This window comes from Sceloporus occidentalis, unplaced genomic scaffold, assembly GCF_023333645.1.
Source record: "Sceloporus occidentalis isolate IW3139 unplaced genomic scaffold, rSceOcc1.0.p SCAF_66, whole genome shotgun sequence".
In the NCBI taxonomy this organism is placed as follows: Eukaryota; Metazoa; Chordata; class Lepidosauria; order Squamata; family Phrynosomatidae; genus Sceloporus; species Sceloporus occidentalis.
The window spans coordinates 1,336,726-1,356,081 of NW_028317046.1; the positions used below are offsets into that span (position 1 = coordinate 1,336,726).

The window sequence follows — 19,356 nt, forward strand, 5'->3', positions numbered from 1 at the left end:
ATTCATGCAATGTCCCTGTGTCTATTGGTCAGCCTGTTCAATACCACATTGGTGTCTCTTGTGACAAGGGGGCCCTTATGTCTACTCCATTGTGTCCTTGGCTATGGCAACCTTATAAATCACCCTAGGGCACAACAAGTTCAAGTTAATGCCCCCTTGAACTCTCCCAAACTTGGTAACATGCAGTTAAAACCAGGGTGTATGCTAGTAGAGGATGGAGCAACTAAAGGTGACTCATTGAGTTCCCTGTAGAGCCATTTACTTGGTATATTGGGCATTTCCTCACCACCCTCTGAAAAGTTCTTATGCAGTGTGCTTTACTCTGTCCATTTTGGAGCCACATGATGGCTGAAATGTATGTGTGGGGTTGGTCTCAAAAAATTTGCCTTGGATTTCTATCCTAGACTCCCCTTGCAGCTGGGAGTGGCGTGATGGAAATTATTCCTCTATAGTAATGCACGAGAGCAAAAGAAAAATCAGATTCTCATAAACTGGGACTGCAGGGATAACTATTGAGGCTATTGTCTGTTATCAGGCGACTTAGTCCCATCCTATCTTGTACAAGGGAATGCTCCAAAAGTTCTACAGCAATTAACGCCTCTTACTTAGGTTATCTCCTTCCAGGTCTGGCAGAATGGGTTGATATTTCAGACTGGAGCTTCATTACTGTCTGCTACCCAAAACTACAAGTTCCACATCCTTCTGCCTCCTCCAGCAGGTCAGTAGGTCTGTTAATCATGTTTTGTCGAGCACAAAGACTTATGACATGGTTGGCACACTGTACTGGGACTCACACTAGCACATGGTATAATGGTAATTACATGATTTTTATTACTCAGCTTGTTAAAATATAGCAATCTTACGTATGACATTTTCAGCAATTATGAAGATTTGCTTATCTGGGGTTCATAACGGAATTGTGTCAATCATCATAGATGAAAAAGTCCCTATTTGGCATTGCAACATTGTAGCAAGTTTAGCAATAACATCTATTTCATATGATTACATCCATTATAAAAGGCAGCATTTGCTGGCACAAGGCCCAGAAATCAAATGAAATCCCAGGACTCAGGCAGGTCATTAAATTGCTAAGCATGTATTTTTCACTTCCGTTAAATCCAATTAACATTTACCGTAGATCACTTGTTGAATTGAGTGCTGTTACGTCTACAAAGACAATGACGTATAGAAATGATATGCAGATGCATCTTGCGGAGTTTTCCCCTAAGTGTGTTATCATCCTTAATTCTAGATTCTAGATGGTTGTGGTTCAAACAGACAGCTATCATGCCAAGCTCCAATCAAACAGGTTATTAGATATTCTGCCAATGGCTTTCAGTCAATTCATCTGAATATATCGTATTTCCCCATGTATAAGACGCACCTTTTTAAAAAAAAAAATGTGGGGTCTAAAAACTGGGAGTGTCTTATACATGGGGAAATACGGTAAATAACAGAAAAACTCTAATGCAGAACTAGAAAAGTCATCCCTAATATTAACAATGCCCATTTCCCTAACCATGACAAAGGGACACTCCATCCATAGCAGGCACTTAAATGCATATGATAACTGCATGGTCCCTTTAAATGCACAAGGTGCCCCTATTATAAAAGCGTGGGGATGGATTCGACATGTAGTTTTATAGTACTTAAAAAGTACTTTAATATGCATTCTGTGTTTGAAGAGCTGCTCCATTGATTGATTTTACGGGAATGCATTATTTTAGCTTTTAGTCATGTGACATGAGAGGACACTGACTGAGCCATAAAAACAAGAAAAAAAAAGCATCTCAAAAAGTTTATGTGCTCTTTTGAGGAATGAATAAAATGAGATTAGTTCACGTTTCCTTCTTTAACTACTTTTCATGTATATGGAACGGCATCTTTAATATGGTAAAAGTTTATTTCCGTTTTATTAGGATCATATAAGATAACTGCAGAATTGTCACTGATCATCTGTGATTGGTAGAGGGTAGCACTTTGCACAAGAGGTGTACCGGAGGGTTCTCTATAGTATCCCTTATGGTATTAAAAACCTTTTACAAGACTTTATATACAAGTCTGTCCAGTAAACGCTATTTAAACACTTAGAGGGGTGGAAATCAGTCTAGTAACCATCCAATCTACACAAGCCCTTATCTACTGATAGGCAACAAGGTACATCATTGCTAAAAAGCATCTTGTTACTTAGTAAGAGAATCCTGATCCACATGAATGCTGCACCATGGAAAATAATATGCTGTTGATTTATCAAACACTTGGCCAGTGGTAACATAAAGCCAAGTCAAATGTATGTTTTTACAAGTTGGCCTCCTTCACATTTCAAACTTCATGAGAATTACAAAACCAGAATATAGTGCCGGAAATAGCGGTTAACAACATCCCTCATTAAGTATTTATAGTGGTGTCTACCCACATGTATGAGTTAATTTCCTATCCATAGACCACAAGTGACATTGTAAGTATATTACTTGTGCCCACTCATTCAGACTAAAGTTTTATTTGTAATACCTATGAACATACAATGCATACCTGCCAACAGTCCTAGATTCCCCGGGACAGTCCTGTTTTTGAGTCCTGTCCCAGCATAAAAATAACGAGTTTGCGTTTTAACTGTGTATGTCTACAGCTTACAATGCTTGTGGGTAAGTTCCAAATTACTCAGTCTGTACTGGGTAGCCTAGAGCTCAATGCTGCAGGGTATGGCAACGTATCACACAAAGTGTCCATATGATTATTATTTAGAAACTGAATAACCAGCAGACTGTCTTGTATTTTACATGATAATGAAGTCTCATTAAACATACTAACACGCAAACCCGCTCTAACACCCACTTCCTTTAACACTATACACTTACACATACAAACACACACTACCTACCTCTTTTTCTCCCTCCCCTGTCACTCTGACACCTTACACTGACACACACTCATGCTAGCACCATTCACTAACAGATCCTGACACCATACAGTAACATACACAAGCTAACATAAATTCAAACATGCTAACACACATACACTCTAACGCCATACAGTAAAGCACATTCACATTTTCACTGTACACTTACACTCACATACACTTTCTGCAACACAATGCGTTAACATCCACAAACTCACTCACTGTGACAGCAAAGATTTGCGCATACATACATACATACATATATATATACACAGATACACACATACTCTCTCTCATCACCAGTCTCTTGCACAGCTCTACTACCCTTTAGGGGCCTTCCTTACATCTTACTGTATTTATGCCAGTGATGTCACAATGACATCATTCAGCTCACTATATTGTCTGTTTTTTATTTGCTCATTTTTTTATATTTTGTTAACAAAATAACACTTTTTCTGTACCTTTTCCCTTTGTGGGAGAAATGTTTCTCGCTCTCTTCCCTCTGACTTGCATTGGTGATCATTGGTGCGACTGACCAGGAAGGGGAGCAATTGGGTATCCAAGACCTAGTCCTAGACCCTGCAGGGGCTATTTGGTCCTCCAATGACCTTTCGGTTGATGTCAACAGTGACGGTTATCGGAAGGAAATTCCTTATGTAACGGTTTACCGGCGTTTGCACCAGGTACTATCACAATTGACTGGTAACTTGTACACCATAATAGGCTTTTAAGCAGGTTTAAGCGATACTTTTCTTCTCAAAATAGGTATCTTTCACTTTTGTTTTTGAGGTTTTGAGTGACCAGGGGGCTGGCTTTGTCAAGACAAATAATTTATAATCCCATTTCCTGCTGTTTCTATTACTATAATCTTTTATTTATATAGTGCCAACAATTTACGCAGCGCTTAGTAAAGTACATATGTTCAAAGGGGTCTGACAAGACGAGAACTGACAGACTAAGACAAATCGATACATTAGGTGGATACAGCCCTGCTTGCAAGCTTACAATCTTGTGGGTTTCTATACACATTATTTAGAGATTTAGGACTGTAGAAGCCTGTGATACCCTCATACCCAGCATTGAGGGACATCAGGAGAGGAAGAAAGGACATAAAGATTTGGGTCCCACACTGGGACTGCCTCTCCAAACAAGGGCCACTTAGAGGATATTTATTTATTTATTTTTTACCCAAAAACTGAACGCCTGATATTTTCGCTATAGATTTCACTGTTAAATTGTCTTGCCTGAGCTGACGCCATTAACAATAAACGCCTCATATCATTCAACACAACGTACTCCTTTCCCCACAGCGCGTCGCCCAGTCCTTGGTGGGTGTGGAAAAATAACACACCTTCCTCAGCAACAAGAGAACAAAGCGCGCGAGATTAACGCGCCCACAAGGCAGGAGCGCGCTCGTTTCTTTCCTCGTTCACGGTAGCCCCCATCCAGAACGTTCCCTACCTGCACGAGCCTCATCGCGCGGCACCCGTCCCCGCCTTTTTTAATTCTTTTTGTTAGACCAACCACTGCGTAACCAATCAGCATAGGGATCGCTTACGTCACCCCCCTTGCTTAGCTACCTTGCGGATGTTAGGGAGGATGCTCTCAACATCGGACGAGAGGGGTGGGTGGGTACTCGTGACGTAATTACGCATTTAGTGCGCAGTGTCCGTGGCTGGAGTGTGGGAGGTGTGCGTTGGATTTGAATGGTGGTGACTGCGGAGAGGGGGGGTTCTTTACGTCAGCCGTACCCGCAGTAGGGGGATAACACTGAATAGAGAGCGAACGCAGTGAAAGGCTGACGGTAGGGACACCTACAACTCCATCCTAGTGACCTTAAACAGGCCGCCCCTGCCCTGTCAGCAGTGTCCCAAACGATTCTAACCTCCACTGTCACACACTCTATTACTAACCATACAGGGGGTGCCTGGGGGTACAATGTATTGTAATGCTGTTAGGAACGTAATAAGGACATTTTGTTTACTGAAAGGGTTGTAGGTATGTGGAACAGCCTCCCAGGAGAGGTGGCAGATAATAATACGTTGAGGGAATTTAAACATGCATGGGATCGGCATATGGCTCCTGAATCTAAGAGGAGACCAACAACCGATTAGCAGGATAAAGAGGGGCCGCAGGGGGGCGATCTGCCTCCAAATACTATGTTTCTATGTTACTAATTAAACGTAAATGTGAAAAACAGCTAATGTAACGTTACCCGTAATAAATGTTGCGCTCGAGTATTAAATGGCATTATTTGCTAAGTACTTGTTTTCGCAGCTTTGTCACGGTGTGATTGCTGTGAATTTTAAGTGTTGGGATAATTCCTTCGCCGGCGCGGCACCGACATGTTACAGAAAACATAGTCTGAAGGTAAAACCTAATAAAGAATATAAATAAATACATTTTAAAAAACGCCATCGATCATATAGGTCACAAGGTATCTAGATGTAAAGCTGGTGTACATGTGTGTAAGGGTTTGAGCGTGGAATCAAATAAGGGTATATTTTAGACCTGGTGGGTTGACTGCCTTGTTTTGAATTTCAGCAGAATCATTTTGATACGTAACCCCCAAAGAAGTTATCATCTTTGGATCTAAGACTTCATTCATGTAGATATAATATATACAGCTGAAAACGGATGATTTTAAATGGAATATCTTCATAGGCGTACAGAGGCCCTTTATCACTCCCATCAGTCCTGTGTCCCAATGGCCCTTTATCACTCCCATCAGTCCTGTGTTCCAATGGCCCTTTATCACTCCCATCACTCCTGCGTTCCAGTGGCCCTTTATCACTCCCATTACTCCTGCGTTCCAATGGCCCTTTATCACTCCCATCAGTCCTGCGTTCCAATGGCCCTTTATCACTCCCATCACTCCTGCGTTCCAATGGCCCTTTATCACTCCCATCAGTCCTGTGTTCCAATGGCCCTTTATCACTCCCATCACTCCTGCGTTCCAATGGCACGTTGTGTTCGCTGATGCAAGTTTAAGTTTAAAAGGCAAATTGATCGTTAGAAACTCTTTTGCAATTATGTTACAGACAGAAATGTCCTTGTTTTTCATGAAAACTGCTAAGTGACCCCAAACTTTTGAACAATAGTGTATACTGTGTGTATGTAAGTATATACTTACATGCTGACAACACATTGCTTAGTTGACGTGGCAGGTAACATGAATCGGCATAGAATACCTCCTCTTATTGGCATCTAGTGCTTATTGTCACTGGAAGAGACTGGTTAAATATTGTTTTTTCCCTTTATAGGAGCTCCAGCGTTATGTGTGTTCCGGCGTCCAAATAAAATTGCCAGATGAAACTTTGATCTCCGCTCAACTGGGAACGACAGAAATTAACTTTACAGCTACATTAACGTAAAAAAGTATTTCCGTACAATACAAGCAGGATTTTTGGAACTGGAATCGTGACTGCTCTACCGTATCATCATCCGGGAGTGATTTCTCAATGCGTTCCATCGCAATCTGGGTATACGCAGGTTCTGTAAGTAGTTACTTTTAAGTTATATATTTGTGTTAATGTTGTATATTGTTTATGTTTGTTCCTTATTGTGAAAAACAATGTTAATTTCTCTGTAAATATACATCAGAGAGAAGATACTAAAGAGGGTATATGCTAATAAAAAATCCTCTTGATATAAAATAATCTTTAATTTATTATGTATGTTATGTTACTTTATACATTTACACACGTGTTTGTACACAGGTATGTTTTTTTAATGCTTTTGTAGGTTGTTTTGAATAAAACCAGGCAGAAGAATATCTGTGGGAATTTTACTTTTTGTCTGCATACGGAAAGATGAATCAATTTCTATATTATTATTATTACGATATTTTTTTTTTTATTAAGCGCCAACACATTACACAGGGCTGTACAATTTAAATGGTGTGGTCAACACAGACATAACAAATGTACATTAACAGATACAGACACAACAGGTGTTGCGAACCCTGCCTGCCTTGCTGTACTTCTCCACAAAGTTCCTGGCAAGAATGGTGGGCTTGTGAGCTCACAATCTTAATAGCATATTTAGCATATTCGCATGCGTTCATAGCATTGGCCGCAGCTCATTACACAGCAGGGTTTTGTTGATCGGTTTTATAGTATTTAATGAAGCATGAAGTACTTTGCGTATTGTATGTGTCCCATACCTGTTAGCCACTGCTTTAGAAGGTGATTTTATAATTTTTTTTTGAATGCGTGTGAAACTTTTTATATATTTTTGACAAGCTAGTATGTAAGATCTTTACTGTAAGCGTAGGTGGTTCCTTTCCAGCGTCACAGATACTAACGCTGCTGATCTGATTCATGTGGGGCAGTCAGAAAGTACTATTACATAACTTAGCTGCATTCCCCACCATAAAAATTATGGGAATTCAAGGGCTGAGGTTACTGACAGTTACATAGGGACTACAAAGGGAAGTTTTAATAGCTTTTATCGTATATAGTTCTTGTTTTGTTTGCTTTATCAGCGATGTTAATGTATTCACCCTAGATGCTTAAGGGGACGGTTTAAAGTGATGACACAGAATAAATTAAGTCGTTACTGTGAGTAACCCTGACCCTCTGTATCCATGCTTCATAAACAAAAAAGAAAAAAGCACTCTTCTAAGGCAGGCATTTTTACCACTGATTGGCTACTCTTGGATCAAGAAGCTGTTTCCCCGCAATCTAAAAGTTACATCCCTTTCCAATTGCAGTTTAAATGCTTGTACAAACTATGATAAAACTACCACTGCATGCAGAGAATTCCACATCCTTATTGTCCTAACTGTAAAAAAAAACCCTAGCCAGCAGCCAGCAGCCAGCAGCCAGCAGCCAGCAGCCAGCAGCCAGCAGCCAGCAGCCAGCAGCCAGCAGCCAGCAGCCAGCAGCCAGCAGCCAGCAGCCAGCAGCCAGCAGAGGAAGACCTTCATCTACCTCTGCACATCCTCTGGTGGTGAGACCAAAAACCGCAGGTACCTATACTTATAAGCTATGGTCTAGCCACACTCAAGATGGCCGCCGGATTCCATCGAACAGGAAGTGACATCAGACTTTTCAAATTTTGGCGCCAAAAGCTCCAATTGGTGCCTAGTCACTTCCTCATCCTTTATAAACCCTCAGTGGACATCAGACTTTGCTCTCTGATGGTTGTACCTAGCTCTTGTCTTCAGTGTCTGACCTTGTTCCTGTTATTCTGATCTCTGGATTCCTGACCCCGGCTTGCTTGTTATCACCTCTGGTACCCAATATTAAATTTAATAATATTTTTAATATTACATTTAATATTAAATTTAATAATATTTTTAATATAAAATTTAATATTAAACATATTATTAAATTTTATATTTAATAATAAAAATATTAATAAAAATATTATTAAATTTAATATTAAAAATATTAATAAATGTAATATTACATTTAATATTAAATATATTATTAAATTTAATAATGTTTTTAATATTAAATTTAATATAAAAAATATTATTAAATGTAATAATATATTTAATATTAAATTTAATAATATTTTTAATATTAAATTTAATATTAAAAATATTACCGTATTTGCTCGATTATAAGACGACCCTGATTATAAGACGACCCCCCAAAATCTGAATATTAACTTAGGAAAAAAGAAAAAGCCTGAATATAAGACGACCCTAAAGGAAAAAAGTTTTACCAGTAAATGTTAATTCATGTAAACTATTTTTTTTAATAAAAGCTATGATTGAGAAAAATATATCTGCCCCCAGGCTTGCCACACCAATATGGCACTGTGGCCCATGATATGCCTTTTAACCCTCTATATGCCACTGTGCCCCATGGTATGCCTTTTGACCCCCTATATGCCACTCTGCCTCCAGAAATGCCTTATACCCCTATATCCCATTCTGGCATTTAGGGGGTTAAAATGCATATTATGGGGCAGAGTGGCATATAGGGAGGTATAAGGCATTTCAGGAGGCAGAGTGGCATTAAGGGAGTTAAAAGGCATTGTATAGAGCACTCTGCCTCCAGAAATGCCTTATACCCCTATATGCCACTCTGGCATTTAGGGGGTTAAAAGGCATATTATGGGGCAGAGTGGCATATAGGGAGGTATAAGGCATTTCAGGAGGCAGAGTGCTCTATTAAATGCCCCCTTAACGCCACTCCAGAAATGCCCTATGCCCCCATTTAACTAACACACACACACACACTCTCTCCCCCCCCCTCCCCTCTCCTCTCTCCTCTCTCCTCTCTCCCCTCTCTCCCCTCTCAGCCCTCTCTTACCGGTGCTTCCAGCCGGGGCAGCGGGTTGACGTCGCCTTCTGCTGCAGCCGGAAGGAGGTGGAGTTGGCAGCGGGGGTTTGTATGCGTCCGTCGCGTATACTTTCCCCGGCTGTCAGAGATCAGAGATCTCTGACAGTCGGGGAAGGTCTACGCGACGGACGCAGACAACCCCCGCTGCTAGCCACACCTCCTTCCGGCTGCAGCGGACGTTGTCTACGCGGATCGCGTAGACGTCAACCCGCTGCCCCGGCAATACAGCAGGAAGCACCGGTAAGTGTGTATGATGGGGGGGGGGGTGAGACAGGAGGATCCAGGTCCCCTGCAGCAGTGCGGGGGATCTGGATCTTAGTCTCCTAATCAGACTCTATTTGAGGTCTGATTAGAAGACGACCCCGATTAGAAGACGAGGGGTATTTTTCAGAGCATTTGCTCTGAAAAAAACCTCGTCTTATAATCGAGCAAATACGGTATTAAATTTAATAATATTTTTAATATAACATTTTATATTAAAAATATTATTAAATTTAATTATTTTTAATATTAAATTTAATAATATTTTTAATATTAAATTTAATAATATTTTTAATATTAAATTTAATATTAATATTATTACATTTAATATTACATTTAATATTAAAAATATTATTAAATTTAATAATATTTTTTAATAAATTTAATAATATTTTTAAAATTAAATTTAATATTAAAAATATTAATAAATTTAATATTACATTTAATATTAAATATATTATTAAATTTAATAATATTTTTAATATTAAATTTAATATTAAAAATATTATTAAATTTAATAATATATTTAATATTAAATTTAATAATATTTTTAATATTAAATTTAATATTAAAAATATTATTAAATTTAATATTACTCTTGTAATATTTAATATTACATTTAATATTACAAATATTATTAAATTTAATAATATTTTTAATATTAAATTTAATATTTTTAATATTAAATTTAATTATTTTTAATATTAAATTTAATATTAAAAATATTAATACATTTAATATTACATTTAATAAATATATTATTAAATTTAATAATATTTTTAATATTAAATTTAATATTAATAATATTATTAAATTTAATATTAAAAATATTATTAAATTTAATATAAAATTTAATATTAAAAATATTATTAAATTTTATATTAAATTTAATAATATTTTTAATATTAAATTTAATAGGCAACGTGATCGTATTTGGAGACTGGACAGTATGTAATTGTACATATATTCACCCCTGTTTCTGTTTCCTTTATAGTGATTCCACCAGGAGAGAAGATGAATGTTATTGTGTTGGTCTTTTCTACGATCCTCTCGGTCTGCGCTTGCCATAAGCATGGTTCCTTCGGGCTTTCCAGTGAAAGTAATGATCATTATGAACATGGAGAGCACAATGCAGAATATGACAAAAAACTGTTCCTGGGAGGAGAGGTACAGTAATAGCTCAATTCCCAAGAGCTGGGTCATAGAACATTATTATTATTATAAAGAGCCTCGATAATTTGCGCAGCGCTTCTTCCAATACATGTATTCAAGGAGTGACGAGACTAGAACAGACAAACTAATACAAACCTGATACGTTAGGAATACAGGACCCGTATTGTTCTAATGAATGAATCAGCGCTGCGGAATCGGCCAGCGCTTTATAAATATAATATAATGTAATGAGGTAGTGTTGGGGTTGTAGTAGAGGCAGGTACGTTCTACGCTTCTCTGTGTGGTTATTTTTCTTGACGATTGGGAGAGTGAAAGCTAATTCTTGAGGTAATAGGAGCCAGTGGAGGGCTTCACGGCGTGGGGAAGCAGATGAAGAACGTCATGTATAGATCAAAAAGGTAAAAAATACATAATTGACATCATCAATTATGAATTAAACAGTTAATTTTTATATATTAGAAAGAGTATTCCACCTGTTGCCACACCTGGATGTTTTGTTTTTGCTGCAAGCAGTGATCCTGATTCATGTACTTTCCCTCCCTTTACAAGGAAGAAGTGAAGGAATTTACCGATCTGAGTCCAGAAGACCAGCTGAAAAGATTGAAATCTATTATAAGAAAAATTGATGAAAACAGAGATGGATATCTCTCAGAAGGTAAAGGAATCTAGTTATTTCTTTTGGCGCCTTGAACATTATTTGCCAGATTTATAATAAAGTCCTTCAAATACGGAGACTTTTATAACCAATTGTGAAACTTATTTATTTACAGAATCAGTGGAGCTACGAATGGGTGAACATACAACTTTCCTTTACAATTTTCATAATTTAAGCAACTTTTTATAGGGGCAGCCATACCTTTTTCCACAGGAATCAATGAAGCAAATATTATGTTTCATTATACCTACAAATTCTGGTGTACCTGTGGCCCCCATAGGGGCAGGTTTTCCATACTTCAGATCTGCATGGAAAATGGGCCCTTTTTTGTGTCTCTCTCTCTTATTTATCTTTTTTTAAACCCACAGAGGAGCTGAGTTCATGGATCCAAAAGTCCTTCAGGCATTACATATTAGAAGATACAAAAGAGCAGTTTGCTGAATTTGACAAGGATAAGAATGGCATTGTTACATGGGAAGAATACAATATCCAGATGTATGACCGTGTCATTGAATATGATGAAAATACTGTTCTCGACGATGAGGAAGAGGAATCGTTCCGTCTGGTAAGAGATCAAAAATAAACAATAGCTTGTTCAGTTTGGGAGGAAGTTTTCAATGCAAATGTTTTTTGTGTTCCAACAAAAACGATACATATGTTATTACAGGGCTGTGATTAGTAAATATTTAATTTCCAGGGGTAAAGTTATCAATGTGAATATTCTTTTTATACTTGAAATGTACATAATTCTTGGAGAATAATGCACTGTGCCCACACCCCACACTTTTCTATTTACTGACCCCCTTATCGTTCCTTCAGAGTGCAGTTTACTAGTTGTCCAGGAGGGGGCATAACCGTCATGCTCGTTATCATGCATACGCAGTACATTATTGCCCTTGAAATTACGAATGCTCGCTAGGACACAAAAACCTAAGGGGAGGACGCATTTTAGCTTGGATTCAACTCGGACTCCTCACGTCCTGATGATCCAGGCCTGGTTTTGGCTTAAGTCCATTCAGTTTATCAGCTATATTTACCTTGATGCAAGAAGATAAGCACCATGATAGTTTTTTTGAGCAGAGCTGGGTAATACCAGCTTTAAAAATGATTAAGTAAAATAATACACAGCAATAAAAAAAAAAAAACTGGATTTCGCAGCAAAATAGGAATCAATGTTACAGGAGTTTTTTACAAAGTTGAATCAGTAAAAGGAAAACCTTTAGGTATCTTTTGCATCTCCATACGCCTGGAAACTTTTGAACTAATGAAACATCTTAACTCTCCTAATATTGTTTATGTAAAGATACATTTAAAGGACAAGAAACGATTTGAGCATGCAGACCGAGATGGTGTTCCTGGACTGGATCTGATTGAATTTACTAATTTCGAGCACCCGGAAGAGGCTGAACACATGTCGGTAAGGTTTGGAACAATGAACTCTGGTGTTTAAGACGCTTTTATGGCAATGACTTTTAATGTAGACAAGTCTTCTGTTGGTCTTATGATCTAAACACCAGACAAATCTAATAAATGAAGATTTAATTTCTTGGTGTTTGAGATGTAATATCCATATTAATAAAAAAAACAACTTAGATTTTGCAAAATGTTCTTGATATTCCCTTAAATGTGTGTCATATATCTTGCTGTATTATTTTTTGGTATGATCCGCTTTTATTACGGGCTTTTATTGGAAATTTAGAGCTTACATGTCATGTTTCTAAAGCAGATCCGCAAAGGAATCTTTCTGCTGATTTCTAGATTTTACAGTTTATTGGGAAGAAAACAAAATGTTTTTATTATAACCATGTGATTTATATATTATAGGAATTCGTCATTGAGGGGGCATTAGAAGAACACGACAGGGATGGCGATGGCTTTGTTAGTCTGGAAGAGTTCCTGGGGGAATATACGCAAGATCCAGGCAAGTTTGGGAAAAAGGAAAGTGAATAATTGTATTAACTTCATTGTTGGACATTTTGGGCTTTGGCAATACATTTAATTATCAAAATAATTTAATGACACCCTTAACAAATGTCTTTAGAACAAATACACTAATTGACAAACAGAAAGCAGTATGCATTTTTAAAAGCCTTACAACTAAATATCTCTAATTTATCTTTTTATTTTTTTTTTAGATACCGTTGAAGATCCTCATTGGGTTATTGTTGAGAAGGACAGGTTTGTTAATGACTATGACAAGGATGGAGATGGCAAGCTAAACCCGTCTGAACTGCTTTCTTGGATAGTGCCAAATAATAAAGGCATTTCAGAGGAGGAGGTGCGTTTCAGACATTACGCAAATTCAGTCATACTAACCAATATTAGTATTAACCAAAACTTATCACCTGTTACATGTAAATTTCTTAACTGCAAACAATTACATCATGCTGAAAAAGGACTGTGTAGATTTATAAGACTGGCAGCCATTTCCATACCAGCGGGGTGCGATTTTAGAAAACTGAGCCTAACCTAACCCCCCCCCCCTCCTTTTATGACATGGTAATTTATGGTCATTTATTTAGGAGCACGACTGTCCGTGACTAATTCAGACATCTCACACTAGTACACCGCATTCATTGGCTAGTAATAAGAGAAAGCATCTTGGTTTTAATTTTGCTTACTTCCGAAAGGCAAACCACTTAATAGAAGAAATTGACAAAGATGAAGACAGGCGGCTGAGCGAAGCTGAGATTCTGGAAAATCGGGACATCTTCCTTACTAGCGAAGCCACCGACTACGGCAGACAGCTTCAGGATGAGCACTTTTATCACGATGAACTCTAGTCGGACAAGAATGGATTTAATAGTAGTATTAATACTAAACTGATTTTTTTTGGGGGGGGGTTATTTTATTTATGATGTGTTACTAAATTGTACTAGGTATATATTTCCTCCGGTTAGTTCCAAGGAGGCTGATAATGGATATATATAAAAAAAAAATATTTTCATGTTTTCAAACGCGGACCAAGTGTAAAGAAAATCATTGCGTTTTCAGTTGGTGATAAAACAAAGAAGTGACTTACAGGCTAGTTAATAAAACACAATGTAGTATTTTTTTTTATGGGTAGTGTGCTTGTGACTCCCTGTCTGTAATCTGACGTGATTTTTTGTAACACTAGATGACGCGACGCTGCCAGGAGTCACAATTTCCTTTCTTTCCTTCATGTAGTGGAGTAAGTGTGGGTCTCTTGGTACTGAGCCTGTAACTGATTTGAAATGAAAGGTCCACCAGTCTTTAAAAATAACCTTTCGCTCCTTTTATAGGACCCCATGGGTTATTTTCATGAAGCCCTTGTTATTTTTAGTAAAAAGCATTTGGAAAACTCACTGACGGAACCGCATTCATTTTACCTGGTTGTAGGTGATAGATTTTTTTTTTTAGGCAACATAGAAAGATATAGATTTACAAAGTCTCTTCTTCAGATGGAAAAGTCCAGCTTTATCCGTTTTCCTTTACACTGTTTGGATTTTGCATTATGTGGTCAGCACTACTTACACTAAACCCACAATAAGGCACAGTTAAGGTGGGGAGATGAGAGGCTGAACTCCTCCATCTATCTGACATTAGGTTTTCAGAGAGTGTTTGCTTAATAAAACAAAAGTAATTGCGGCATAACTTGATGCTGTATTTCATTAGTAGAAGCACTGCTGTGTTTACAGAAAGTGGTCTAGTTACTAAGAAGTTGCGCTGCCACTCATATTAAGGGTTAATGCAACTGTTAATACTTGCAAAACTTGGACATTCACTGATATCCCAGTTTTAGAGGTCTGCTGTGTAAAAATGTGAGTTTCATGCAAGGGCAAGCAAGTTACATGTCCTTGTCTAAAACTTGCAATTTCCCTCCCCAATACATTTATATGGGGGGGGTTATGTATATATATTTAAAAATGGGAGCGTTTCCACAAAATGCCTGGTTAATGGAGCTGATATCAGGGAAGAGCAGAACAACAAAAAAAAAGACAAAAGAAGAAGCGGAGCTGCGGGAAAGGATGGACACTGAAGCGATTGTTGGAGAAGGTAATGAAATGGTGAGTGAGGGTGAGTGTCAAGCCCCTAGGTTTAGTCGACTGTGCGGCGGATCTGAGGTCTGAATAAAAGAAGACCGATTATTTCTTCAAATGACCCCCCTCCCCCCCAAAAAGCCTTCTCTCATAATTAAGCAAATACGGTACATTAACCTTGGGGGGGGGCGTACATTGCACATATTTGCCATATCCGCGCTCGGCGGCATGGGGGGTAATAAGAATGATATAATTAACCTATGAGACACCAAGTCGTGCCTCGTGTTCACCCAACTCGTGACTTGGCTGCTGCTGCTGCATTTTTGTTCCAATTTAAGTTACAGAAGATTCCTTCTCCTGGGAGCTCACAGTCTGTTGAAGAGGAAATTACAAAGAGCTTTTGAGGTTAAAAAAAAAATATATATATTAATTTTGTGAGCAACATAAATCTGTCTAAACTGCAATAGGAATTTCTTCTACATGAACACTAGGTGGCGGTATACGCACGCTTTGGGCGCGTTTACGAAAGCGATAAAGTTTGTCCAGCTAGGCTTCCGTCCTGTGGCTAGGCGGGCGTGCGGCTGCGGAGCAGAGCAGGCTGGTGGCGTTTGACATTTTAGCCTGGAGGAGTGCTGGGTATCATGGCAGCGAAAAGAGCCCTGGTGATCTTGGCCAAAGGTGCAGAGGAGATGGAGACTGTGATACCCACTGATGTGATGAGAAGGGCAGGGGTGAGTATAGTGCTGCAGATATCCCTGGGGGGCACTTTAATTACAGTTTTAAAATCTGCACAAACATTTAAGTGTGTGTGAGTGTGTGTGAGTGTGTGTTGCTGCAAGAACCCACAAACACTCAAAAAGTCACCCATTATTACCACACCTGGGAACTTTATAAATAAGCTGACTTACAGCTGCTTGCTGTATTAACCCTTTAATAGCCCTTCATGAAGATTCTATGTAGTGAGTTTCCAAATGCATTACCCAACTAGCTCTAATACTGGCCTTAATGCGAACCTTGACTTTTTTATTTAAAGATACACGTCATTGAGTCACCTGTGTTCAAGCAGCGATATCAGTCATAACACACTGGTAGCAAAAGCACCAACTGGGAGTCTTACCTATGATCACTGGTGGGTTCCAGGCTGTGTGACCCTGACAATTTCTTTTGCACTGAGACCCTGAGATTGGGGCAAAAACCCCCGGCAATGATTATTTATTACCTGGTTTCCATATCGGTGTAATGAAAATAAAGTGCATAAAATCTAATAAAATTTGTACTTTAAACCTTATTCTCTTAAATACGTTCAGCTGTCTTCATGCTAAGCTTGGATCCATTTGTTCAGTTGAAATGGAGCATCCGGGCGGAGGTCCCACACACAGTCCTCCCATGGTCCCCAACGGCCATTAACATACTTCTATCATGACTCGTGTGTGTATTCCTATCGTATATTTATTCATTGAAAATGTAAGTTCTACAAAAATGCAGTGCAGTCATAAAAAAACCAAATAAAACAAAACCTGGAGAAGCAGAATGAAAACATGCGGGTCCCCCAAACGATATCAGACATGTATGTTTTTGCGCTTTAATAAATTGATGTGCACGGTGAGTAAATATTAAGACAAGAAATGTAAATACAAGTAAAATGAGTAAAAACTGGGCTGGAAAAATGTGATCAGTGATCCGCTGCCATTAAAGGAGCAGTCATCGCTGAAAGCTATCAATCGATTCAATTTTATTTAAATAAAAAAAATATATATATAACCTCATTACATTACTTCCCGAAAGTGGGTGCCTTAGTGCCGGTGGGCTCATTGCTGGACTTGCACCTTAATCAGCCGTTGGTCTCGTCTTACTTCGCAGAGCCGGATACCGATCCCATGCGTGTTTGTTCCTATTAAATGAAATAAGCCGGGTTTACTCTGGGGTGTAACTAAATACGTGCGCTTTAATTGTGACTGTTTTTGTTCTTCTCGTTTTCAGATCAAGGTAACGGTGGCGGGTTTAACGGGGAAGGATCCGGTTCTCTGCAGCAGGGATGTGCTCATCTGCCCTGATATGAGCTTAGAGGAAGCGCGCGGCCAGGTAATGGAAACGCTTTCAATTAAATTAATTAAACTCCTCAATTAAAGAATAAAAGGGGACCTTCCAACTAACACATTCGTGGAATTTAAAGGGACAGTCGCTAAATACAGATTTTTCTCCCCAAATGCACATTGCGGTGGGTTTAGCAGGTACTACTATGTTTGCTTTTATTTTCACCGCTCGCAAAAGTTGGGCGGCCGTAAAAATAAAAAAGGTTAAAACACATTCGTTAGAGCAATTTCCTACTAAATAAACCTTTGTGATGCATAATTTGTTGGTAATGTAGCTTCCTATCCTCGCTCGGCTTGAATGTAAGTCTCAGGGGTCTGACCTTCACGCTGTCACTTGACCTTCTTGCGCTTGGGTCTAATTTAGGAAGCCTTCTTCTGCCAGCAGTCCTGCAACCTGCCGTTGAACCCGCTGAATAGTCAGGCCTGTCTTGGATTTCAGCTCCTCTCAGTAAAAGAAATAGAGCAGAAACGTTGGGTATTTAGTTTTTTTAAATCCGTTTAGGTGACTTTTTTTCTGTATGTTTTTCTGCGTAGGGCCCATATGATGTGGTGGTCCTTCCCGGAGGTAATCTCGGCGCCCAGAATTTATCGGAGGTAAATACATTTTAAAAGAAGTTCATTTTGGTGAACTTGCTATGAGAGTCTTCGTCGGAGAACGCTCTGCTGTCACGGAACGGATCGCCGACGGCTCGAACGAGGAACATCTCGGGCCGATCCCAAGCAGAGGCTGCATCGGAGGACGGATATTAGGAGGCGGAAAGACTGGAATCGATGATGCAAACAGCTTTTGTGTCGCTGATTACCATAAAAAAGCGTCACCGTCCCTTTAAAGAGAACCATTGACCCTTCTGCTATGATTCGTCACACGCTTCCAGTATGTGTAATGGGGCTGTTAGCGTGTGTGAGTGTGTGTTACATAAGACAGACTTGCCTAGAACTTTAAATCCGCAGATCCAAGTTGGGTAATGGGTACCGGGCCATAGCTGCATATAATTGATATCATATTTTTTTTAACCCGGTCTTTTCTTTTTATGTGGATGTAGTCTCCGGTGGTGAAGGAAGTGCTTACAGAGCAGGACTCCAAGAAAGGGCTCATTGCAGCAATTTGTGCAGGTAAAACGCAAGCTCCTCCGATCAGCGGGAGCCTGGCGATTAACTCTTTGCTGCCTTTTCTCATGAGAGTATCTGTTCTGTGTTGCAGGACCTACGGCGTTGCTGGCCCACGGGATAGGTTTTGGAAGACGTGTCACCACGCACCCCCTGGCTAAGGACAAAATGATGAGCGGAGGTAAGAGAGCCGGGTTTGCCCAGCGTGGTTTAAGTCTGGATGACTACTGTGTGCGTGTCCAAGGTGTCTGCAAACTCTAACACATCCATGAATATTACCAGCTTGGCAACTATCTCCTGGATAAATGCGGCTTTCTAAGTTACTTAGTGCGCCTGCGCTTATTAAACTTAATTGGGTCTGTGTTTTCTCTTTAGAGCATTATAAGTACTCCGAGAACCGAGTGGAGAAGGATGAGCATTTTATCACCAGCCGCGGCCCCGGTACCAGCTTTGAGTTTGCCCTGGCAATCGTGGAAAGCTTACTGGGCCGTGAAGTGGCCGATCAAGTCAAAGCTCCCTTGGTACTGAAAGATTAACGGAGCCGTGGACCCTTAGCCCCAAATCTTGCACTTAGTAGTCCTTATAGCGGAGAGTTCTAGTAAGAGTTCTGTCTCCTGTCTTTAAAGCACTTCTTCTCATACTGTATGAACTCACAACCATCTGTTCCATCAAATAAGGTTTGCTTGGCGATCCGAAGTTAAGCTTTTGAGCAAAAAAAACAACTGATTGGCACTTAATGAGCGAGAGCGATGTTTTGGCAAATGCAAAAATAAAAGAAATAAAACTAGCCTGATCCATAGACCAAGTTGTCGGTGTGGTTAATAAATCAAACAATTGGAAACAGAGATACTGCAGATAGTTTGTAGAA

General features: G+C 39.1%; 2 protein-coding genes across 2 annotated transcripts; both read left to right on the forward strand.

Moving 5' to 3' along the window:
* The first annotated feature begins 2,635 nt into the window (after positions 1-2,635).
* LOC149286813 (reticulocalbin-2-like) lies at positions 2,636-14,070 on the forward strand. The gene is made up of 9 exons (XM_089493644.1): positions 2,636-2,645; positions 7,704-7,871; positions 10,454-10,626; positions 11,182-11,287; positions 11,656-11,852; positions 12,591-12,704; positions 13,112-13,208; positions 13,423-13,565; positions 13,918-14,070. Exons 1-9 carry the CDS (start codon positions 2,636-2,638, stop codon positions 14,068-14,070), a joined length of 1,161 nt encoding a protein of 386 aa, XP_089349770.1.
* A 1,859-nt stretch (positions 14,071-15,929) lies between these two features.
* LOC149286814 (Parkinson disease protein 7 homolog) lies at positions 15,930-19,024 on the forward strand. Its single transcript, XM_089493740.1, has 6 exons — positions 15,930-16,019; positions 17,269-17,370; positions 17,916-17,975; positions 18,425-18,494; positions 18,583-18,669; positions 18,864-19,024. Exons 1-6 carry the CDS (start codon positions 15,930-15,932, stop codon positions 19,022-19,024), a joined length of 570 nt encoding a protein of 189 aa, XP_089349866.1.
* The last annotated feature ends 332 nt before the right edge of the window (positions 19,025-19,356 follow it).

Bases quoted from the DNA above. Each gene is read 5' to 3' on its own strand.
- LOC149286813 (XM_089493644.1), top strand. The intron at 7,872-10,453 runs GTACCTATACTT...TTTCCTTTATAG, and splicing joins GGTGAGACCAAAAACCGCAG to TGATTCCACCAGGAGAGAAG. The intron at 12,705-13,111 runs GTAAGGTTTGGA...TATATATTATAG, and splicing joins AAGAGGCTGAACACATGTCG to GAATTCGTCATTGAGGGGGC.
- LOC149286814 (XM_089493740.1), top strand. From the start codon at position 15,930: ATGGCAGCGAAAAGAGCCCTGGTGATCTTGGCCAAAGGTGCAGAGGAG. The intron at 18,495-18,582 runs GTAAAACGCAAG...TCTGTGTTGCAG, and splicing joins CATTGCAGCAATTTGTGCAG to GACCTACGGCGTTGCTGGCC. The intron at 18,670-18,863 runs GTAAGAGAGCCG...TTTTCTCTTTAG, and splicing joins GGACAAAATGATGAGCGGAG to AGCATTATAAGTACTCCGAG.